Source organism: Ceratotherium simum, chromosome 33 (genome assembly GCF_057802395.1).
Source record: "Ceratotherium simum simum isolate JZ-2026a chromosome 33, ASM5780239v1, whole genome shotgun sequence".
NCBI lineage: Eukaryota > Metazoa > Chordata > Mammalia > Perissodactyla > Rhinocerotidae > Ceratotherium > Ceratotherium simum.
Genome location: NC_141932.1, coordinates 16382373 through 16406971, shown reverse-complemented (window position 1 = coordinate 16406971; position 24599 = coordinate 16382373). Strand labels below are relative to the sequence as shown.

General features: G+C 54.7%; 1 protein-coding gene across 7 annotated transcripts; it reads right to left on the bottom strand.

Moving 5' to 3' along the window:
* Positions 1 to 899: 899 nt before the first annotated feature.
* Positions 900 to 24180, bottom strand: EML2 (EMAP like 2). Of its 7 annotated transcripts, none has more exons than XM_087421541.1 (22): positions 23950 to 24180; positions 21190 to 21427; positions 20974 to 21097; positions 20686 to 20790; positions 18752 to 18780; positions 18425 to 18554; positions 15244 to 15393; positions 14631 to 14700; positions 14421 to 14531; positions 13019 to 13114; positions 12078 to 12212; positions 11127 to 11226; positions 8554 to 8708; positions 8269 to 8394; positions 6488 to 6619; positions 4548 to 4615; positions 4358 to 4446; positions 4027 to 4124; positions 3426 to 3513; positions 2898 to 2993; positions 1789 to 1919; positions 900 to 1162 (listed from the first exon to the last, which is right to left on the bottom strand). In XM_087421541.1, exons 1-22 carry the CDS (start codon positions 24118 to 24120, stop codon positions 1037 to 1039), a joined length of 2568 nt encoding a protein of 855 aa, XP_087277667.1. In that variant the 5' UTR covers positions 24121 to 24180; the 3' UTR covers positions 900 to 1036. The 7 variants fall into 7 exon arrangements, 5 of the variants coding, with proteins under 5 accessions (XP_087277667.1, XP_087277663.1, XP_087277665.1 ...); XM_087421537.1 differs by lacking the exon at positions 23950 to 24180 and adding an exon at positions 22280 to 22304 and having other exon boundaries at positions 21190 to 21408; XR_015549477.1 differs by lacking the exons at positions 900 to 1162; positions 23950 to 24180 and adding an exon at positions 22280 to 22334 and having other exon boundaries at positions 3404 to 3513; positions 21190 to 21408.
* Positions 24181 to 24599: the final 419 nt, after the last annotated feature.

The following is a 24599-nucleotide window of genomic DNA, read 5'->3' as shown; positions in this document are numbered from 1 at the left end:
TGAGCCCTCTGATCCAGCTGGGCCCCTCCTGGAGTACTCAGTTCCATGACCTGGCAATTTCTTTTTATTGTTTATGCCGGATGGAGTTGGGTTTCTGTCTCTTTCAACCCAGAGTCCTCAGACCTCTTCTCCCAGACATCTATTGTGTCACCAGCCCACTTCTCTGAAATTTTCCCTTGCCTTACTTCAACTTTGTGGTTCAGGTGGAGGCTTCCATCTTTTTACACAATCCCATCTCCCTGGCCACCATCATTGGTCCGGGCTGGTCTTCACCCAAGTGGGGCCAACCACAGCAGACCAACCAGCAGGCCAAGTTGATTGATCTGCAGATGGGCCAATCACATCCCTTTTCTGGGATTTTTGGCCTTGAGGCCCAAGGCTGGTTGATATGAAGTTTGAAGCTGCTGGGTGCCATGTTTCTGTGGTGTGGAGTACGAATTCTGGTCCCTAAGAAAAATGCTGACTCACAGAAAGTCAGAGAAGGTATGGGGTATCCTGGCTGCCCTCAAATCCCTGAGGAGACGCCTGCCCTTCCTTGTTTGGCAATGTGGGCCAACCGAGTCCTCTTTTGGCCTAAGTTAGAGCAAGCTTGGTTTCTGTCAAGCTTAAAGACCAACAAAGACCTAAGTAATAATGATCCCTCATCGCAAACACTGTAACACACACACACATATCCTTCTCATACACGATCGTTTAGAGACACACTCAGACTATGGACATACCACATACACAGACCTTGACACGTCATCTCAGTGCACGTGTCTTTATTTCTGGATGATACAAAAGAATAAACTTAAAAAACACCCCAAATCAAACACCCTAATGGCTCCCCCAAAGCAATGTGACCCCTCTTCCCACCCTGATAAATAGAGACTTCTGTCAGTGCACCCTCCCACCCCATAACCCCCTCTGCTATAGACATACTCTGGGTATATATTACTCTACTCGGCAATAGACATCTCCCGAAAATAGAATTCCAGCCCTACCACCTGACTCGACATTGGCCCCATGTCCCTGGGACCCACCCCCCTCCACTTCAGACCACCCGCCACTGCAGCACGCTAGTGTCCTTGCCCCCCGTGGTCAGGACCAAGCTGTCATCCCACAAGAAGGCCACATTTGTCACGTGGCTGCTGTGTCCGCCGTATTTGTGGCTGAGGGCCTGCAATAGAGAAAGAAGAAAGTGAAAGGTCATCTGTCTTGTGCACCACCCAGCCACACAGTAGGTGCTCAATAAATATTTCTTGAGTTAATAGAGATCAAAGACAGGCCGGCCCCGTGGCTTAGCGGTTAAGTGCGTGCGCTCCGCTGCTGGAGGCCCGGGTTCGGATCCCTGGCGCACACCAACACACCACTTCTCCGGCCATGCTGAGGCCACGTCCCACATACAGCAACTAGAAGGATGTGCAACTATGACATACAACTATCTACTGGGGCTTTGGGGGAAAAAAAGGAGGAGGATTGGCAATAGATGTTAGCTCAGAGCCGGTTTTCCTCAGCAAAAGGAGGAGGATTAGCCCGGATGTTAGCTCAGGGCTGATCTTCCTCACAAAAAAAAAAAAAAAAAAAAAGAGATCAAAGAACCAAAGACCTCAGAATTGCAGACGCTCAGAGCTTTAGCAATACAGACTCTGAAATTTATTGACTTTCAGGTTAAGAAAGGTCCTTGGGATCAAGCCACTGCACTCCTGTACAGAAGGGGAAACTGAGGCCTGGAGAGAGCTACCTCAATCTTGCCCCCGGTGCTGCTTGTTACCTCCACCCTGCCAGCCCCCCAGAGGGACTCACTCGAGGCTGACAGCAGGGGTAACTAAACAGGTGGACTTTGCCAAAGTCATCAGCTGAAACCAGCAACTTCCCATCATGCGAGCGGGCCACAGCATTGATGTCAGTACCATCCGCTCCCTCGGACCAGATCCCTGTGGGCAAGATGGGGAGTGGGGAGGGGGGGTAAGATGTCAGCTGGGGCCAAGGACCCCCCCGAGGTGAGCAGGCCCCAGCCCCAGCCTTCCTGCCTTCCTCTCACCTAGCCTGTCTCTAGCCAGGGACGAGAGCTGGGATAATATTTCGGAAATGTGTATCTGTCTCTCCACTGCCTGAAACCCTTCCGTGGTTCCCCAGTGGCCTCAAGAGGAAGCCCAGGCTTCTCATCATGACCTCCAAGATCTGATTGGAGTGGTCCCCCCAACTGCTCCAGCATCATCCTCACCAGTGCTCCCCTTGAACTTTGCAATGACTGAGCCATCCTGCCTTCCAGAATTTCTCCAAATGCCAAGCTCTATGTCACCTCTGGGCTTTTGTACGTGCTATTATTCCCTTTGCGTAGACTGCTCTCCTTCTTCACCACCCTAGATTGTACCTCCTTATCCCCCAGGTCCAGCTTGGATGTCCCTTCCTCCAGGAAGCCCTCCCTGACTCCCTCCCAGGCTGGGGCCACATGCCCCCTCTGGGCTTCCTTGTCCTACCTGGGTCTACTCTAGGTTATCCAGGGACAGATCTGTCTCTTCCACTGGACTGGGAGGCCCATGATGGCAGGGCCAGGGCTGTCGTGGTCACCACTGTGTCCCAGCACTACCGAGCTCAGGGCTGGGGACAGAGGCACTCAGGGAGTATGTGTTGACTGCATTAATGCCTGAATGAATGGGTGGCTGGGACACTGGCAGTATGAATATCCTTGGGCCAAGTGTCACCACCCATTGGGTCTCATTTCATTACAGCTCCAAGGGACCTTAGTCATCACATCCTACCCTTTCCTGTTACACAAATACTGTCCACACATGAAAAGGAGTGAGTTTCCTGTCCTGGAGGTAACCAATAAGAGACTGTGAAAACCAACAGTCAGGGATGTTTCTTGGAACTCCTGTCTTCAGTGGGACTTCCCCCATTCCAGAACTTACCGAACACCCCAAACCCCAGGACACAAGTAGCTGTGGCCCACTCCATGTTCCTCACAGCCTCTGCACTAGTGATCTGCTTACAGGTCGCTGTGTCCCCTGCGGCAGAAAAAAGGAGGAGGAGTTCAGAGTGGAAAGAACTACTGACTTAACCCATCCATTGCACAGACAACGGGCACTGAGGTCCGAGATGGGACGCTAAGGTCCCAGGGCTTATCCACCTCTCCAGACTGGCTGAGGGGGCGAGATCCCGGGTGGGGACACCCCAAGGCTTGAGCAGGAGCATCTGCTTAAACAACTGAGCTCACCCATCCAACCAGGAAGGGAGGAATTAACTAAAAGTGGGCCCACCAGGGACCAAACCAGAAGCCAGGAGACCAGCCAATCAGAACAGCCCCTGAATACAGAACCAGAGGAGGGAGACTTGAAGCCCCTGCCTCCCCTCCCAGAACTCAGGGAATTCTCTGCAAATCGCACACGCAAATAGGGAGGCTGAAGGAGGAACAGACCTTCGGGTCTCAGAGAACTCACAGTACAGAATCTCGTAGTCCCCGGAGTTGGTGACAAAGCAGCTGCTGTCCTGGGCCCAATCCAGGTGAGTAATAAAGCTGGAATGACCCTAGGGGAGGGAAGGGGTGGAGTTAGAGCTGGAGGGGCAGGACTAGACTAGAAAGGGTGGAAGGCAAAATACAGAGGCACGATGAGAACACAATGGGGCTACGGGAAGGATACACAAGCCTTTGGAGTGTGGGGGCGGGGCCAGACTACGGGGGGCGGGGCCAGACTGTGACGGGCGGGGCTAGACAAAAAGGGCTCAGAACACAGGGAGAGTTTAGAACATGTGGGCGGAGCTAGACACAGAGGGGCGTGGCTTTGAATGCCAGGGACTGGGCTACACAGAGCGTGGGGGGCAGGGCTACACAGAGGGGTGGGCTTAGGATGTAGGGAGCGGGGCTACACAAGGAGGTATAGAACACGGGTGGGGGATGTGTGGGCGGGGCTAAGACTCCTGGACATGATCTGGGCAGACTCAGTTGAGTGCTGAAGCTGTGCTCCCTTGAGGTAGAAAATTGGTTAATTCTGCACCTCCTAGACGGGGTGGCGGCGCGGGCTGGGGCCACTGCCCACTCACCGAGCACTTGCCCAGGCGGCTGACCTTGCGGCCGCCCTGGTCCACCGTGTACACGTACACCAAGTTGTCGTGGGAGCCCACGGCCAGGTACGCCCCGTCTGGGGGAGGGGGAGGGGGGCTATGAGGAGGCACCCAGGCTCCGCCCCCTCCTTTCTCAGATTCAGTCCCCCACTATCCCAGACTCTTCAGCAATCCCAAACTCCATCCCTGTTACAGACCTAGAGCCGCCCCCAGGCCTTGCCTCACAGGTTCCGCCCCTTCCCTCTGCCAGTAACTCTGAGCCTCAGTTCCCAGGCCCCGCCTCTCCAGGGTCCCAGGCTCAGCGCCTTACCTGGAGAGAAGCTGACCACTGAGATCTGTTCATTGCCATCTGTGTGGATAGCCACCAGGTCATGGGTCTCCGTGTCCAGCAGCAGCCATCTTTAAGGAGAAGGCGTGGCCGGGGGGAGGAAGAAGGTATAGTCAAGGGACAGTCCCTGGGAAGCAGAGAAGCCCTCCTCCAATGCCTTCCTCAGCTTTACCTGCCAGTCACCGTGCCCACAGCCAGGACAGAGCCACTGGGGTGGAAGCCAGCAGAGCAGGCGGGGTCCTGAGGAGGGAGAGAAGAGGCAGCGCTGAGAGCTGGGGTCCCCCATCCATCTGGCCATTCCCCTGCCTCAGAGCCAACTCTCAGCCTGGATGAGGGCTCTTACCTCCCACTGCTGCCCTCCAGGAACCCACTGCCCCAGACACCCTAGAAACCATGCCCCTTTCCTTAAACGTGCCACTCAAAGGGCAAACATTCCTCCTGCCACTGTTAACTCTGGATCCTTTTCTACTCCTGTTCCAAATTCCCACCACTTGATTCATCCAAATGATTTCCTTAGGTAATTTTCTAGAAGCGAGACTACTGGAACCAAGAGTATCCATATTTTTAAGAGTTTTGATATACAATGCCAATTTGCTTTCCATAAAAGTATATCAACTTATCACCAGGCATGTCTGAATGCCTGTTGCCCCCCATCTTTATTGAATACCCAGCACTGGGTATTATCATATTTTAAATTTTGGGGGCATCTGGTTGGTTCACAGGCAATAGAGCATCACGGCATCAGGCGTGGGTTCCAACTGTGGCTCTTTCACTTCCTAGTTATATGACATCAAATAACTTCCTCTGTCCACTTCGGTTGCCTCATCTGGCAAATGGAGATCAACACTTTCCATGATTGTTCTAAGCAAGGTGTAAAGTCGTTAGAATGGTAAGCTGGTGAGATGGACCACAGTAAGCATTCAAAAAAGGTCAGCTATGATGATAATTACACTGTGATGATGGGCAAGTGATTTTGCTTTTCTGAGCCTGTTTCTAAGTGGGGATCTGTCATCCCTACCGCCTTGTGGAGGTTGCGGGAAGAAGTTAAGACAATGCTGGTAAAGTGCTAAACCGGTTTCTCCGGGCACAGTCCACAGACCACCCGAATCAGATTAACCAGAGGGAGCTTGTTACAAACTGCAGGTTTCTGGTCCCAAACTCAGACCTCCTGAATCAAACTCTGTGCACGGGGCTCAGGATTCTGTTTCCAACAACTCCCAGGTGATTCTGACACCCTGGCAAGCCGGAGAACTGCTGTGTCCTAACAATTTCCAGGGCACAGCATCCTGATTCACAGAAGTCCAAAGGCCACCAGTGTTCCAGGAGCAGAGGGAACCCTGGAGGGACTCCTGGAGCAAAGCCTGAAAGGATGGTGAGGGAGATATGGTGGACTGACCTTCTGGCGGACCTTCCCATGCTGCACAGGTGGGGAGCTTAAAAACTACACTGCCCAGAATCCCTTGCAGCTAGGGTTCCCCTGTGATTTGGGTCCGACAATCAGCTGCGCTTCTGTGGGCCACGGGAGGCAGAAGGTGGAAGCCATGCCTCTGCCAAGTCTACCGACCAGTTGGGTCCTGAAAGCAATGGGTCCTGCCAGTGCCCGGGAGGAGTCACTAGCCTTGTGCACGTTGAAAGGCAAGGGCACAGAGTATCCGGTCTTGCCAGTGCAAATGTAGCCAGTACTGGGTCACTTTAGAGCGAGACAGTCCAATGGAACCTTCTGCGATGATGGAGATGTTCTATATCTGCACTTTCCAACATGGTAGCCACGAGCCAGCCACATGTGGCAACTGAGCCCTTGAAATGTGGCTAGTGCAACCGAGGAACTGAATTTTTAATTCTATTTACATTTGAAAGTTAATTTCAGTTTGAATAGCCACATGTATTGGACAGTGCAGCTCGAGCCAACAGTTCAGGCGGCCACAGCTTCCTGTTTCCTGGAGTGCAGCTATGAAGACAGCATTTTCTCAAACTCAGCGGTTCCTAACTCCCCACCCTCCTGACTGTGGCAGAGGCTGCAGGCCGGTCGGTTTTGTGGTGTTGATGCTCAGAGCCCCGGCGTGTTCTGCTCTGTTCTGTTAGAACATGGTGTCGAGTCCCCCGTCCCCTTACCTCAATGCTCCTGCTCCACAGGGGCTGGTGGGACTCCACACTCCACAGGTGCACCAGCTTGTCCTGCCCACACGTCACAAACTGAGCCTGGCTGGGGTGCGTGGCCAGGCCCCACAGCTCTTCTACGTGGCCCTGGCGGAAAGGGGAGAGGACAGCATGGAGACCACCAACCCAGGCCCTTTCCCCCCAAAGCCTGATGCCACAAAGCAGTCCTGGACTAGCCCCAGCCACACACCCTGCCCCACAGGTGACCCGGGGAAGACCCTCTCCCCAATGTGTCTGAAGGAGGCCGCCATGGGCCAGACCCCTGCCCCACTGTGTGGCTCGAGGCAAATGCTGCCCCTCCCCCGGTCTCTGCCCTCCAGCTTGCACAGGGGGAGACAAGAGAGCACGGTGGGTAGGAGCTTGACCTTGGGGGGTCAGATGGTGCCCAGAAGGCTGTGGGACTCCGTGGCGGGTACTCAGCCTGGCGGGTCTGACCTCAGCTCTCTTGTAGTGACTGTTACAGTCACCTGGGCAGGGGATGCTCGTTGGAGCCTCGGTTTACTCCTCTGTAAAATGGGGCTGATCAGTGTTCGTGTCTCATGGCTTTGCTGTGCTCACTCAAATCAGGGATGGAAAGTGTAGAAGGCTAGTTGAGACAGTGCTTACAAAATGGAAGTGGCTAACTATTATCAATAACATATTATTAATATATTATTCATCAATAAATAACTAACATCAATAATCAATATAATTATGATGTATATTAGCAGAGTGATTAATGTTAATAATGTAATTCTAATAATATGTTAATGTATTAATAATATACTTAATAATATAGAGTATTGATAATCTGATTGGGGTCTCTTAGGTCCCATCTTGGGACCTGGAAAATCCCTCCCGCCCTTGTTTTTCTTTCTCTTCTTCCACGGAATCTGGAGCCAGAGGGGGATCTAAAGGTAGCGGCCCAGATTTCAGCTAGCCTGTCTGAGGGAAAATTCATGGAGGTGGTGAAGGAAGGGGACCAGTAAGCAAGGAGTAATTTGGGCCAAAAGTTTTTGAGTGCTCACTCTGTGCCAGGCACCCTTCTACATGCTGTATGTGAACTGATTCAGGGAATCCTCGTAAAAGCCCATGGGGTTGGTTCTGTTATTCTCCCATTTCATAGAGGCACAGAGAGGTTACTCACTTGCCTGATCTCACACAGCTAATGATGAACAACAGGGCTGTCAATTGATCCCAAGCAATCATGTTCCAGAATTCATATTCCTACCCACCATACTATACTGCCTATTGGTAGGTGGGTTTTTTAAGTGGGTAGGGGTAGGGTTTTGGCACACGGGAGGGAGGAGTGGGTATCTGAGCTGGAAGAAGAAAAACAGGCAGACTCCAGAGGGCCTTCCCAAATCCTCAGACCTGGAGACCTGGTTGGTGCGTGGCCCAAGGTGTATGCAGCCTGTGTGACAACCTGCCGGGGCATGTCCCAACAGAAATGGACACCACCCTGATCAGAAGGGCAGGGGGCAGCAGAGCTGGGGCAGGGTCCTGGGGACTCTCTGCTGTGCTAGCAGTTAACCCCTTGCTGGGTCATGGGCAGTTCTGGGAGGGATCCTAGGTCAGGGGTGGGGCGATGGAGCGGCAGCAGGTAAGGGGAGGGTAAGCGGTGTTTGCCAGGCCAGAGGAAAAGGGACGGGGCAGGGAGGTGAGGAGAAATGGGAGTGGGAAGAAAGGAGGGATGGATGGGAAGAGAAGAGAGATGGTTGGGGAGGCAGCAGGGCAGGTGCAGAAGAGATGCTCACCTGGACGAGCAGCGAGAAGCCAGTGTGGATAGAGCCCTGCAGGATGGAGTTGCGGGTGGTCCCCACGTACAGCATGTCTTCCCGGCCCTCTGCCACAGTGCGGACAGGGCCGAAGTCCTCAGGGACCTGGGTGGGCCAGAGGAGAGAGAGCGGGCAGATGAGTGTAGGACACAGATGAGGGTGGGGATGGGGGTAACATGCCAGGGTGAGGAGGGTCTAGCATTAGGAGCCCTAATGGGGTGGGGGGGTCTCCTCACCTTCATATGAGCCTCTCCCCCTCCTCACCTCCACCTCCTGCAGCTTGCTGTTGTCGGAACCCCAGAGGACCACCCGCCGATCACGGCCCCCTCCGGACACCAGCGTCCCGTCCCGCAGGACGCAGAGCCCAAACACGCCACCATCGTGGGCACCCAGCACCGCCTGTGTGATGCGGTTCCCACCTGCGGGGTGGCCAGGGGCGGGGGTCAGCATGGGGACGCTGCCCTGTACTGACCCCCGAAAGCACCTTGAACTCTCAGGCCTACATCCAGCCATTCACCCACCTTTCCATCCTTCTATCTACCCTTCCAGCCACCCATCCAACCACCCACCACCCATCTATTCAAGCACCCTACCAGCCATCCATTAAACCATCTGAACTAACATCTACCCATCTACCCAGCCACCCATCCATCCACTCACTTATCTACTGATACCTCCATCTATCCACCCTTCCTTCCATTCATCCATCAAACCACTTCTCATCCATTCATTCACCCTCTCTTTCATCCAGCTACCCAGTCAATCCATCTTTCTATCCAAACATCCACCCATTTTCCATCTATTTTCCCATTCATCTACTCATCCACCCATCTATCCACTCATCTGTCAATCTACCTATCCACTCATCCATCCATTAACCCATTCAATCAACAATTATTTATTATTTAACTAGCATTTACTCTGGGCCCAGTCTCATGCTGGGTGATACTGGGGACACAGTGGTGACCAATCAGATCATTCCCTCATGGGGCTCACAGCCAATTTGAGAGACAGACCCACTACCAGTCCACGACAACCCAAGGTGGTTGGGGCTGGGATGGGGAAACCCAGGACACTGTGGGATCTTATAGAAGCCCTGGTGGGTCAGGGAGGGCTTCCTGGAGGAGGGGATGGCTGGGCAAGGATCTGAAGGTTAAGTAAGATGTGGCTAGGACAACAGAGCGTGGAAAAGTGTTCCAGGCAGAAGGAACAACATGTGCAAAGGGCAGAGAGTAGGAGAGAGCATGGACTATTTAGGGAACAAAAAGAAATCTGGTGTGACTAAGTGTAACATGCAAGGGGCAAGAGAAGGCAGGGCCAGACCCTCCAGGGTCTTGGAGGCCTCAGTGAGGAACCTGGACCTTGTCCTGGAGAAACCAGAAGTAACAGAAGGATTTGGCAGGGGAAGGACAGGGTCAGAATTACATTTGATTCTGAGAACAACCTGAATTGGAGGGGGCAAGAGTGAAGGCCATGAGACCAGGGAGGAGGCTGGGGCAGGGATGCAGAGGAGAAGCAACAACCCTCTTCAGTTCCCATCCTTGAAGACTCAGATGCGATGCCACGTGTACATACATCATCTTGTCCACCTATCTTTCCACCCACCCACCCATCCAACACCCCAGAGCCCCTTGGGCTGGACCCAGTGATGGGACTGGGGCTGTGGAAACAAATCAGAGCCAGTCTCTGCCCTCAGGGGGCTTACAATCTTCTGGGAAAGACACACTGCCAATTATTAAGGCCTGTCTCCTACATACCCCTGTGCGGTGGGGAAGGTGGCCTGAAAAAGGCTGGGGCCTTAGAGACCAATTGCCCTGACTCTGCCCAGCTCGGCCACTTGCTGGGTCATTTCCCTTCTCTGAGCCTATTGTTTTTCATCTGTGAAATGGGAATAATGTTCAGTGCAGCCTTGAATGGGGAGCATGATGTATGCGAAAGCAAAAGTACCCAGGCCAAAAAACTCATTCATTTGTTCAAGCCATGCATTGGCCAGGACAACCCATTCATTCCTTTATTCACAGTTCACCCAAAGGCTGGGGCAAGCTTTATTCACCCCATTAGCCTTGGCTGGGACAACCCTTGAATCCATTGGTTGGGACAACCATTTATTCATTTACTCATCCATCCATTGGCTAGGATAATCAACTCATTTAGTCATTCAGTAATCAATCTACTTCCTGGAACAATGCATTCTTCATAAATATTAATCCATTGTTTGAGATAACCATTCACTCCTTCATTCATGCACTCATTCATTCATTGCTTTATAGATCCACTGCCTGGGAAAAGACCTTTTCATTTGTTAACACAGTCATCCATTATGGGGACCACCATTCATTCATTTAGTTGTTCATTCACCTAATCATCCACCATTAAAGGAGGATAGCACATTCATCTACTCATTCTTCCATTCACTGACGAGGACAACCCCTTCATTCATTCATTCGCTTATTCATTCATTCCTTGCTCTGGGACAAACCATCTCTTCATCCATCCATCCATCCATCCATCCATCCATCCATCCATCCATCCATCCATCCATCCTATCCATCCATCCACCCACCCACCCACAACTGGGTTAACCCATTCATTTACAGTTCAAACTTGACCCCTAACATGGGGTTTGCAGAGGACAAGGGTGGGGAATAAGTGAAGATTTCATGGAGGTGGGATATTTGAGCTGAGCCCTGAAGGGGATGTTAGAATTGGACAAGTGAACCTATTTTGAGCCTATTTTATCATACATTCCACACCAGCAAAATCAGAGGAAGGGAGGCACAGCCAAAGGGGGTTAGGAGGGACTGGATTGGGGACCAAACAGGTGGGGTGACACTGACCTTTGCCCCAGACATAGAGGTTCCCCCCAGAGTCCCCGGTGACCACATCGCCACCCTCCAAAAAGGTCACACACAGCACGTACTTCGGTTTCTCGTGTTTCTAAGGTGGGGGAGAAGGAGAAGGTGTCAGAGGGTCACTGAAGAGAGTGGCCTCCCAGAGCTCCCCCATCATCCAGGACTGTGGTCCCCTCCATGCTATCGGGTGAGACCCATGTGGAGCATCCCCATCTCCAACCCGCCTCCATGAGTGTTGGCGTCGCCTAGCGTTTCTGACCACACTGTCTCCCTTCCCCAGCCCTGGCCCACTTCCTGCCTCCTCTCTCTCTTCCCTGACTCTCCCTCCCTCTCTGTCCCCAGTTTCCCCTGCTGTTTTCCCTTTGGGTTCCCCTGTCTGCGCCCACCCCTCTCCCTCCTTCCCTCCCCGTCTTCTATCTCTCTCTAGGTCCCCCTCCCTGCCCCACCCCACCCTCTTCTCAGTATTTCCATTTCATCTCCATCTGTGCCTGGTCTTCTCTGGGCTTTCCTTTTTGGGGTGGAAGCCCCAACTCTCACCAAAGGCAGGGGGAGCCCTGTCCAAGGTGCCCCTGCATCTTCCCTCCCAGGCCCTCTGCTTCCCGCTCAGTTTCTCTATCTCGGTGCGTCTCTCTTGGGCAGTCAGCCTCTGACCTCTCTGTGTTTATCCATAAGATCAACAACCTCAGCACCCAAGTACTGAGCATCGACTATCTGCTAGGAGCTGCTAGCTCTTCATCCCATTGATCCTCACAACTTCAAAGACTTAAGGAAGATCATCCCCTTGGAATGAACAAGGAAACTGAGCCTCCATAGGCGACATCTCAGCATTCCTGGAATCTCCAGCCTCTGACACGCTCTGGGGCATCTAAGTGTCTGCCTGGGTGTCCCTGCCTGCCTCTTTCAAGGCCAGCCCGTCCCCGCACCCCTGGCACTCACCTCGAAGAGGCCCTGCCGCTTGCTCAGGCTGCCCCCCTCCAGGCTCCAGAAGTAGATGTGGGATTTCCCGCAGGTGATGAGCACGGTGGGGTCTGTGGGGTGAAAGGTGGCCACCAGCACGGCCTCATTGGAGCACTTTGGGGAGTGGGGAGATGCTGAATGAGGACCTCAAAGCCGCCAGGGCAGGCCACCACACCCACCCCATGGAGGATTGCCCTGTACAGCTGTATGGGTTGTGCACTGCAGACTCGACTCTACCTGCCTGTATCTTTGCTATTTGGCTCTTGGTATCTATTAACTCATTTAATGCCACAGCACCCTGTGAGGGAAGGCTCATTAGTGCCTCCCTATTACAGATGAAGAAGTGAGGCTCAGAGAGGGAAAGTCACTTGCCTAAGTCCACACAGCCAGGTAAGACATGTCCAGAATCAACCCACCTAGATCTGACGCCAGAGCTCAGCCTCTCAACCACTTCTCCTTCCCCAAACTGTGGGCCCCGTTCCAGAACCTAGGTGTCCTGCCCCTAGCCCAGAACAGGCATGTGACCTTGGGCAAGGAGATCTCCCCTCTACCATGCCTCAGGTTCCTCATCTGTAAAAGAGGCTACCACCCAGAGACGCAAGTCAAGGTCTGTCTTAGACATTGCTGTAGAGTCAGCAGCCGCCTCGTACCAACCCTTCTGTAGAGCCCGGTCCACCCACCCCATTTCCCAACATCAAAGCCAAGGCCCTACAAGGAAGATGCTACTTTTATCCCCCAATTTACAGATGAGGCAACCGAGGCTCAGAGAGGGCAAGCCACTTGCCCAAAGTGACACAGCCAGCAAATAGCAAAGCCAGGACATGAACATGGATCTATGTGATTCCAGACTCCTAACCACTGAGATCCGGCCAGCCCCACAGGGGCACCCCAAGGAGAGGGGATGAGAACAGTCACCCCACCTTGCCATCCACCACCTTGGCCTCCTTGGCCCAGTCCCACACGGAGAGCATGTGATCGTTGGATTCGTCCACCGCACAGAGCAGGTTGCCTCCATTCTAGGAGGAGGAGAGAGGAGGGGAAGAGGGGCAGATGGGTCAAGATCCATCCCCCTAAAACCTTGCCCGCTGGGGCATTCGCCACTCCAGCCTGTTTTCAGACTTTCAAAGGCCCTGGCCCACATCTTACGAAACACATTAAAATACATTCCCCATCCAGGGGCCACATGCACATTTTACTGAGTTTTTATAATTTTCCTTTTGAAACGACTCGTCCCTAAGAAATTCATCTAATTTACCCTAAGCGACAATTTCTCTGCAACCATCACTCAGTCAGGAATTCTTGCCGAGAGCGTCTAATCTTCATTTTCGTATGGAATGACTTTTATGTATATGAAATTAAACAATGAATAAAGTTGGCATAATTTTTTTTCATACCTTTAGTTAAGCACAGGTTATTTTTTTTTATTATTATTTTTTGTGAGGAAGATAAGCCCTGAGCTAACATCCAATGCCAATCCTCCTCTTTTTTCTGAGGAAGATGGGCCTGGGCTAACATCCATGCCCATCTTCCTCTACTTTATATGGGACGCTGCCACAGCATGGCTTGACAAGTGGTGCCTCAGTGCACACCCTGGATCTGAACCTGTGAACCCTGGGCCACGGAAGCGGAGCGCAAGCACTTAGCTGCACCCCCAGGCCGTCCCCACAGGTTACTTTTGATTTTGCAGGGTTTTTATTTCCTCCCACACATTGGCAACAAAATAGCTTTTGTTCCCCAAAGCTCTCAGATGTCTCCTTAGGCCTAGAAAACCAGTGAGGCTCTGCTTCTCAAACTATCTGTGGACAGACCGGTTGTTTTTATTCCCTGATCCATTGCAGACCAATATTTTGGTGAAATATGATAAAAGTGTTAAAATATGGTTTTTTTTTGAAAAGCACACCACAATCACACACTTGGATGTTGTGGGAATGTCAGACTGCTCTACAAATTCCTAAAGGCTTACTCTGGATTTCTGTACTTCTCTCCCCCAGACCTGCCAACACCCGTCTAGGACCATACAAGGAACAGTGGAACAGCGCGGCTTAAAATGCCTAAGGGATAAGGACCCTTCCGGAATGAAAGGTGGTGCGAAAAATAATGTGACAGCATGAACCGATCGACAAGGGATCACTGAGGAGTTTGTCTGGGGTCAGTGAACATATGGTCCCCGTCATCAGGGCTAACAGAGCAGGCCTGTGAGGCCACAAAGATGGGCGCACAGCTCGGAGGGCCTGGAAGGGGGCGTGGCCCACACCCGTGATGTCACAAGGAAGGCGTGGCCTCCATCCCAAAGGGGCGGGGGAGGGCTGGCATAGGACTTACAGATTTGGAAAAGCCCACACAGCACACGGCTCTGTCAAACACCCCCAGGCCCAGCACGTGCAAGGTGGAGAGGGAAACCGAGTCCCAGATGCGCACATGGGGTGGCAGCGGCTGCAGGAAAGGCAGAAACCTGTTACCTGGGGGTACTGGCTGCCTGATCCCCCACCGCCCCATCCCAGTCTCCAGGTCCTGTCCCCTCCACTCCGTTACCTTCCCCTCCTTGGTGGTGCCCGCCACCTGTCCAGTGGCGATGGTGACCATATCGGGGTGGACTGCCAGGCTGAGGAGAGAGAGGCCAGATGGGCAGGGCTCAGGGAGGGAGGGGCTCACAGGGCCCGGGACCCCTCCCTCAGCAGGCCGCATTCACGATGCCTGCTTATTCATTCCACAGGTTGCCTAAGTGAGTTCTTTAGTCAATAAACATTTATTTAGTCCTTCAGCAGCAATAAGGGGATACCTTCTGGGTACCCCAGCTCAGAAGACTCCAGCAAGACTCAGGCCTGGGGTCTCTAACTCAAATGTCACAGGGCTCAGGCCTGTATCACAAATGGTGGCCAGGAGAGCGCACTCATTTAAGGGGTCGCCACCACCGGGCTCCAACACACTGTAGGATTGGATTATCTGGGGCACCAGCTCAGAGTTTGCAAAAGAAGTGAAAAATCCAGCCATTTGAGTGAATTCACCGACATTTGACATATTGATAATCAATCCACATTTTTTCCCCTGAATTCAGCGTGGAGGCCAGGTGAAGGCCTGGCCCCGCCCCACCGCCCCTAATAGTGTCCTGGGCAGGAGCTCTCTGACATCCCCCTCCCGGCCTCACCATTTGATGTCATCATTGTGTCCCAGGTAGTGCCGCTGCCTCTGCTCCTCCACACTGTACAGCACGGCCACAGAGGCCACAAAGTACACTATCTCCCCCGTGGGCAGCAGGTAAAGGTTGGCCCGGCAGTCTCGGCCTCGGTAGCCATAGCTGGAGATGCCCGGGGGCCGGTTAAGGAGACTGTTTTGCATGGCACATGCCGGACTCCACAAGGTCATCAGGGCTAGGCTTTCCTCCTTCCAGTCCTACCACTGGGGGGGGAGTGAATGATGGTATCCCCAAAAATATGTCCACCAAAATATTAACCCCCAGAACCTGTGAATGTGACCTTGCTTGGAAAAGCAGTCTGCAGATGTCATTAAGGATCTCAAGATGAGATCATCCTGGACTATCTGGGTGGGCCCTAAATCCAGTGACAAGTGTCCTCATAGGAGACAGAGGGGAAACGGCACGGACACAGGGGTGGAGAAGGCCACGTGAAGACAGTCAGAGATTGGACTAATGCAGCTACAAGCCAAAGAACCTGAAGGGTTGGCAGCCGCCACCAAAAGCTAGGAGACAGACATATCACAAATTCTCCCCCAGAGCCTCTGGAGGGAGCATGGCCCTGCCAACACCTTGATTTAGAGATTTCTGGCCTCTAGAACTGTGAGAGATTTTCTGTAGTTTTAAGCCGCCAAGTTTGCAGTAATTTGTTGCATCAGCTACAGGGAATGAATATAACCTCCTGTCTGCCCCCTCTCCCCAGAAGGATCGTGTTAAAACCCGTTAACATGAAATCAGCTCAGAACCTTCCCGTGGGGCCCATTGCACTTAGAGCAAAAGTCAAAGTTCTTACGAAAGCCCAGGCCTGATCCGGGCCCTGGTTCCTTGCTCAGCTCCAGCCACACTCGCCTCCTCCCTGTTCTCACCTCAGGACCTTTGCACTTGCTGTTCCCTCCACCTGAGTATTCCTCCCCCTCATCTCTCCATGGCTCCTCATCTCCTTCAGGTCTCTGCTCGGCTCCTCAGAGAGGCCTTCTCTGCCCATGCTGTTTAAAACTGCAAGCTTATGCATCCTCACTGCCCCATTCCCCATCATATTTCTGCAGTGCACACATCAGCATCCCACGTGATGTTTAACTTACCTGTCTCCCCAACTAGGGTGTCTGCTCCAGGAGGGCAGGGATCTTTGTATGGTTTATTTACTGTTCTATCCCCTGTGCCCAGCTCAGGGCCTGGTAGACAGCAGACATATGAATTCAATATCTGTTGAAGGAATGGCTGACTTTCCCGTTTAGAACTTTCGATGGCTCCGCAGTGCCCTGAGAGAAAACCCAACCTCCTCCCACTGGCCTGGTTGGCCCCTCCTGGCCTCAGCAGGCTCCTGCCCACCCGTGCTCTCTGATCTTAGAGCTCCTCAAAATGCCAAGGTCATTACTGCCATCCCAGGCCTTGTGCTAACCTTCCTTTGCCTGGTACACTCTACCTGCCACCCTTCTCAGCTGTCACCTCCTCAGAGCAGCCCTCAGGCTCACTTCCTCCACTGGACATCTCCACTTAGTAAAGATCTGGTTAATTTGTTAATTGTCCGTAGTTCCCAGTGAGACTGTGAGTTCCACGGTGGCCAAGACTGGGCTGTTCTGTTCACTCCTATAGCTCCTCCTCTAGGAAGCCCTCTCTGACCCCCAGGCTGGGTCAGTTGCCCCCTTGGGGTGCCCCCATCCCAGCCTTGCCTACTGTGGGTTGTCACTGTCAAGGAGCCTCTGCCCACACTGGACTGTGAGCCTGAGGAGGGCAGACGCTGTCATGGTGACGACTGGGTGCCCAGCCCTTGGCCCCAGATGTTCAGAAAATATTTGAATGCATGTCAATATGTGTATCCTGACCCCATAGAAACTGTACCGCCTCGTGGTCATCTTAGAGATGGGGAATCTGAGGCCCACACTGACTTTCGCAGTCTTAGCTCCCCTCATCTGATCCAGCCTGGCATGACAGCTTGATAATACTTGATTCTCGTGAATATTTCCAGCTGCCTTGAAGAGGCTCTGGGCTCCAACATCCCTGCCTCCTCCAGAGCGGAACCAAGGCCAAGAGAAAAGGATAGGGACTGGGTCCCTAGCAGGCCGACCCCAAGACCCAGTGGGTTTTTTGGAAACAGCTTGGGGCCCAGAGTCAGAGTTCTTGCCTCAGATCTGCTCTGACTCTCTCGGATGGGGCTCTGTTCCCCCCGCTTGGCCTCAGTTTCCTCATCTGGAAAGTGGGGGTAATAATTCCCAACCTGTAGGATTCAGAGAGCTCTCAGAGGCCACTGGTTGTACAAACACATTCTCAATTCTACCAAAGAGAAGGATCATATTATTCAACATATTTATACATGAAAGAACTTAGTTATATGCCAGTGCCTGGTATATAAGTGCTCAATAATGATTAGTTATCATTTTACCAATCGCTGTTTATGGAGCACAGATTATGAGCTCAGCCTCTTTACACGTTGTCTCATAGCCCTACGAATCTGAGAGCATGACACTCATTTTTCAGAGGAGGCAACTGAGGCACAGAGAGGCAAGGTGACTTTTCCTGGGTCACAGAGGCTGGGCTGGGGTTTCAACCCACTTCTGCCAGGCTCCAAAGACATGGTTCTTAACCATTACCAACTTCTCCTGTTTCTCAAATACACCAAGCTCACTCTGGCCACAGAGCCTTTGCACCTGCCATGCCCTCTGTCCGGAACATTCTTTTTCTAGTTCTTTCCATGCTGGCTCTTCATTGTTCAATTCTCATCTCAAATGCCCCCTCCTCAGAGAAACCCAGTTACTCCTCTCACAGGAGCTTATGTTACTGTATTCCCAGCATTTATTACTAACTGAAATTATCTTGTTTATTTAATCACTGGCTTCTGTGTCATCATCTATCTCCCTGAACCCAGCTCGCATGCAGAAGAGAATCTGACATGGAAGGAGCTCCCCAAACATCTGCTGCTTTACTGAACCATAAAAGGTCATTTCTGCTAACCTGCCTTCCTCCGCGCCCTTCTGAATCCAGGAGGAGTCTTGACCACAGAGACCTGGAAAGCCTCATCTTCAGTACAAAGACCTACCCCTCCCTCCTGCTGAAGTCCCACACGGAAGGACTTCTGTCCCCTCCTGACTGGGGGATGGGGGTGGAGGACAGGGAGGAAGGGATTAAAGCAAAAGGATACACCCAGTCCAGCTTGAGGCGGCTGGAAGGCAGCTCGGAGCGCGTGTCCAGGCTGTAAGTGGGTGCCAGCTCGTCCGGGATCAGCATGGGCACCGGGCGGCCCCTCAGGAACATTTTCACGGAGCCCTCCTCTGCTAGGACACCCCCAGAGGTCAGGCGCTGACACCAGCCCCCATCCCTATTTCCTCTCCCCCTCAGGCTTCACTTTTTTTAAAAAAAAATTAGGTGGGGAAACTGAGGCGGAGAGGCAAAGGCTCTATAGCCAGGTCTCCCGATCTCCAGCTCCGGCCTCTCACCCCAGCAAGCCCCGCCCCCTCTCCCCACTTACCCATGCTGAAGATAACTTCTTTGGTTTTGCTGTGCGGAAAGGAGAAAAAAAAAAAAATGGGCCCTAATTAGCAGGCAGGTCAGAAAAGGGGAGGCACCGCTCGCCCACCCCACCGCTCCCCGGAGGTCTCTGATGAATAACGGGGGCCGCGTAAGGAGCGGAGCGCTGCCTCTCTGCAGGCCGTGTGCTTTGCTCGGTTGATCTTGCAGAGCCTAAGACACAGGCCCAGAGAGGCAGTGATCGCCAAAGATCACACAGCACGAAGTGGCAGGGACGCAGTCCTGGAAGAGGGGAGTCATCAGGGACTCCTCCCTCCTAATCGGCACGGCTCTCCCAACGCTCCCCACCCCCAGTCCCACGGCGCCCCAAACTCCAAGCAGCAAGGGAAGCGGTGAAGGATTTAGGGAAGGGGCGTGTCTCCACATTCCCTCCGCCGGCGGAAAGGGGTGAGGTTCGTGGGCCTGGGTCCCTGGCGAAGGGGGGGACCTGGGATCCAGGCTCCGGGAGTGCGGGGAAGAGGGGGGTCTGCGAGAGGGTCTCACCCAGCTCCAAAGCTACTCATGGCGGCGGCTGGCGGAGCTTCGGGGCCGGGGGTGGAGCCGGGACCAGCTCCGCCGCTTCCGGCCCTGGGAGGTGCCCGCGCCGCCGCGCCCTGCCCCGCCCTCCGCGGCTGACCCCGGGAGCCGGCGGGTCACTCTGAGTCTCAAGTCCCGGGCTGTGGGGTCCTGATACCAGACTCTTCTTGGGGGGTAGGGGAGAGTGTCGTTTGAGAACATGGACTCGGGGGCGTGTCTGCCTGAGTTCAAACCCCAGCTCTGCCACTTCCCAGCAGTGTGGACAAGATGCCCAACCTCTGCCTCGGTTTCCTCGTTTGAAAAATGCGGGTAAGAGTACCTACCTCCCAGGGTGTTTGCGAGGATTAAGTTGTTTAAATCATGTACAGTGCCTGGAGTAGTGCCTGGCGCATAGCGCTATGCACGAATTTGCTATTATTTGAGTGGGATTGAAATGCGTGGTTTTTGACCCTAGTCCCGCCTAAGTCCGGCCCCCAAGCCCTGACCACGCCCACTGCATCGTGACTCCACCCTTAGGTTTTTACTCTGCCCAGACCTTCAGTATGGCCACGCCTCCGGGCAGTTGACCACGCCCAACATTCTGATCACGCCCACCTATCCTTCTGATCCTGCCTCTGAGTTGACTCAGTCTCTTGATAATTGACCGCACCCCCCGGGCCCCCCTCCCCTCCTCTGGTCTCTCCAGGCCTTCTCACCACGACCACTTGCACGTGATCCAGTCCCTTGGCTCCGCCTCCTGAGAGTTGACCACGCCCACATATGGGCACGCCTAACCTCCAAACCACGCCCACTCCCCCGGGGTCGGCTCCGCCCGGCTCCTTGCATCTGACACGCCTCCAGCTGGTCGCAACCCCAGGGACCCCCACCCCAGGTTCTGATTCTGCCCAGGCCAACACTCTGGCCACGCCCTCAAATTCCAATCACGCCCCTCCCTCTGATTCCCCCATTCCCTGCTGAAACTCCTCTGAGGCTTCTGCCCTGGCCCCAGCCCTGAGGATCAGAGGGGACTCCCCTTTACCTTAGTAGCCACGCCCACAAACCTGGCTCCTCCCTGACGTCTCCTCTGATTCACCAAGGAGACCCTGACCATCCACGCCTCCTATGTTCTGGTCCAGCCCCTTAAGTCTTCGGCCACGCCCCTCAATGTTGGCTCCGCCTTCCCAGGTCTTCCGCTTCGACCACGCTCTGTACAGATTGGTCCCTCCCACCCGCACTGTCCGCGCCTTCTGAACTAGATGACCCGGCTCTGGGTTATCACCTCGTGGCCTGGGGCATCACCCTAACTTCCCCATCTTTTTCCATGCCCATCTGGGGTCCTGGCCCCACCCTCTGTGACATGACCCCGCCTCGGACACTTACCCTTCCTTTTTGGCGCTACAATTGCTGCTAGAGGATGTGGTGCGGCTTCGGGGGTCCTCTCGGCGCACGGAGGCGAGGCGCTCTGGTGACAAGTAGCGGCGGGCACTGCGAAGGGAGAGCACATGGTTAGGGCGGAGCCTGCGAGGCCAGCAGGCGAGTCCCGGAGGCTGGCGAGAACGTCCCCGTACCTTCCACTGCTGAAGTTCGGGCACGAGTCTATCCCTCTCCATATAAACAGCCTCCTTCTTGGAGGAGGTTTGGGGATCCCGGCTTCCTTCCGTGCCTTACCTGCGCCCAGACGTCGTCTCCTTCTTGGGGGAGGATGGGGACGTGGCATAGCCGCCCACGCGCCGCGGTGGTCCTGAGCCATTGAGGGGCGTCCTGGTGGGAAGGCCTTTCAAGAGCTGACACACTAGAAGGATGGGGTTAGAGAACAGAAGGTATGAGTGTGAGATCCGGGCCCCGACCCCTCCCCATCTCACCCCTCCAGTCAAGAGAAGATACCTGAGGCTGTGGTGCCCAGGCGCGGAGGCGCCCGGCCCTTGGGGGTGCCCCGCGCGCGCAGCGCAGCGCCCTGCTCTTCGCATGCCCGCAGGCGTCTCAGCGCATCAGCCAGTGCTGCCTTGAGGACCGCCAGCTCGTCTTCCTGCAGCTGCAGCCGCTGCTCCAGCGCCGACACGCGATCGTCCACCTCCATGCCGCTCGTGCCCGACAAATTATCATCTGGAAGGCCGGGGGAGCGCTAGCTGGGGGGGGGGGTCACCCAGGAACTTCAAAGCCCCATGTGCCACTCTCGCCTTCCTGGGTCTAAGCGGGGCCAGCCACTCCCCTTCCTCTCCCACAACCGGGGGCTGGGACGCTTGGAGATGGGCCAAGGAAGATGGCTCCGAGGGGGAAGGAAATCCCCACTGCTCTCAGCACTTGCCCCTACACTCTGTCTCCGCCGCAGTGCCCTGGAGGTGTGACCTTAGGGAAATCCCTTCCTCTCTTACCTTCTAAGATTCTACGAATCAAGAGCCTCTTGACTCTGGTGTTAAGACTCTGTGACTAAGATGCTAAATATCTATGAGTGCTATCAACCTTTTAAGGATGACACCAACTTATTCCCAGTGACATCAACGTTCTAGAATTGATCTCCAATATGCTCTGACGCATATCAATATTTTATCGCTGGTACTAACGTTCCCGCTCTGTTTCTAAGACTTTCCAAGCCAAAAGCTCGTGCCTGGTCCCTCACCAAGGGGTTCGACCCCAGAGCCAGGTGCAAGGACAGAGTTTCTGCGGCCCCTGGTGGCGGACTTGGGGGTTGCAGGCAGCGTATCGCAGACCCAGGAGACCCACGGAAGGGAGATGCGGGCGGGAGATGCTGACACCCAAACTCTTCCCAACTGGAGCTTCTCTCTTCTGTTCCCTTCCTTTATTTAGCTTCTGTACCCCACGCCCCAGATTCGGCTCTCCCTCTCCTCTCCAGCCCATAGGTGCAGCCAAATAACTTCTCCACCGCCCCCCCCACCATAGACCATTTTCCAGAAGTGGGAGGGGCGGAGGACCGAGGTGGTCCCCCTCCCCCTCTTCCCTCCCAGACCTCTCATACCCAGACTCATTGCTGGCCACAACCGAGGACGCCCTGGCTCCCAGCCGAGTGGAAGTAAAGGTGGTGGCATTAACAGAGACTGGGCGTAGAGGTCACAACTGCCATCCCGCGTCGGTGGGCCGCCCCACCCGTCCGCTGGGCTCCGCAGTGCAGCCGTCCGTCCCTCCCCTCCCTCCCCCCGCGGCCCAATCGCCTGCCGGGCCTCGCCCGCCCTGCCCCCCACCCGGCGCTTCTCAGGTCCGGCGCCCGGACCTGCAGAGGAAGGTGGGGGTCTCCCGAGGTCGGAGGGAGAGCGCTGCCAGGTCTCAGTACTCATGAGAAGAGGGAATCTCGGGGTCCTGTTGGCATCACGTTTTGCAAAGGAGGAAACTAAGGAGGGAGGTTTAGGGAGTGAGCAGAGACTCGCAAATGTCACATAGCCAATAGGTGAGGGGCCCAATCACCTCGTGCCGAGCTCTCTCTTACCGTTAATAATAATACCCCCGAAAATGAGATCTGTTATAGTGAGCTTACGTGTGGCAGGCACTGTTCGTGCAAAACACTAAGGACGTTTCCTGGCTCATGTGCTCCGTAAATACAGAATATAATGAACTATTATTATGGTACCTAATGCTCCCGCGAACTCATAGTTGTAGTATTATACCCATTTTAGGAGGAAGGGAGGAGGAAGGGGACTGAAGCCCAGAGAGGTGGAGTTACTTGTGCATGGACACACAGCTTTTCAGCAGCAGAACAGATACTCCACCCAGGCCTGGGCACCCTGTCATCCTGCCTCTTAAAGGGGCAGAGGAGGACAAAATGAGCATTCTGGTCCTCTGCCCGTTCCAGTGGTCCCTGGCACCGGAGTGTGTGACCAGGGGAGTGAGCCCCAAACTGGAAGGTGGTCCCTTCTCAGGGCCCCCCGAGTGAAATGGAGGGGATTTCATCTTGGCCCTTCAGCCCCCACCCAGAGAGGTCAGCTGCATTCTGAGGCCTTGGCCTGCCCCCCATCCCCCACACCCACCCTGCCCATGACTCAAGTCCTCTGCCTGCTCCTGACCATTCCCCCCCCTCAGCCCTTTTGCCCAGAGACCAGCCCCCACTTCTCACTTCTCTCATCTCCCCTCCCCTCTGCCTCCAGCTCCCCTCATCTGGCCCTGACACCCACAATGGCCCTTCTGGTATCAAACACATTTGTCTAGGGAGAAAGGGTGATTCTAATGGGTGGGAGAGGTGGGCCCTAAGGATTTGGGGGGTATAGTGGAGGCAAAGTCCTCTGGTCATCCTACCTGGTCCCACATCCAGCCAACTAGCCAACACCAGATCCCACCCTCCCCCTAATCTGTCTGTCCCTCTGTCAGGGAGAAGGGTGAGGGTCCCAGAGGATTGAGAGGGGATAGGGAGGGCAGAGCTCCAGACCTCCAGGTCTCCCCCACTTCGACCCCAAGTTGCCGAAGGTTCTGCCCCCTTCTCTCCATCCAGCCACCTCAAGAGAAGGGGAGGGTGGAAGTGGGTGGGGGACTGGGATCAGGGCTTTGGGGGTCAGGGAACTTGCTCTGGGATCAGGATCCTGCTGGGAGAGAAAGGGGTCTTTAGCATGGGGCGGAGGATGGGGACTTGGGAGGAGGTTGGGGCAGGAGATGGGTCCAGCCCTGGGCGGGGCCAGGGTAGGAACTGAGGATGGGTCTCACCGTTGCAGTACTGAAGCAGCGAGGACGTGTCGTAGAGGCCGCAGAAGGCCGGGCCGCGCTCCGCCATCGCCCGGCCACAGCCACCGCCGGCCCCCCCAGCCCCAGCCCGGGCCCGGTCCCCCCCCCAGGCCCTGCCTCCCGTTGCCATAGCAACACCCTTCGTTCCAGCATCCCCGGCTCGGCCCGCCCGGCATCAGGCGGCCAGCGCGGGGCCTGGCACCGGGGTCATCCCCCAGGATGCCCAGAAAGGGGGGTTGGGACACCCCCTGCCAGGCTCCCCAACACAATCCTCGGGCTGGGATTGGTTGCGCCGAGATCCCCGTCGCTACCGTCTGGTCCCGCCCACAACAGCGCGCATTCTCTCTAGACCCCCTCCTCGCCTGTTCAGGACCAATGAGAGCCTGTCGCGCAGGCCCCTCCGCCAATAGGTTTGCAGAAGGATTGGAAGGGGCAGGGCCTTCCCTGCTTTTCAGCCTGAAGCGTAGCCTCCGGCCCTGAGAGGAAGATGTGGTGGAGGAAGACACTCCCATATCCCCAAAACCTTCTCCCTAGTCTTTTAGTGGATTTCCCAAAAGCCCCTCTCCAAGACTGGAGTCCGACCCCTAGAGCCTCAAACCCGCCGTGATATCCACTAGCTTCGCCCTGGAACT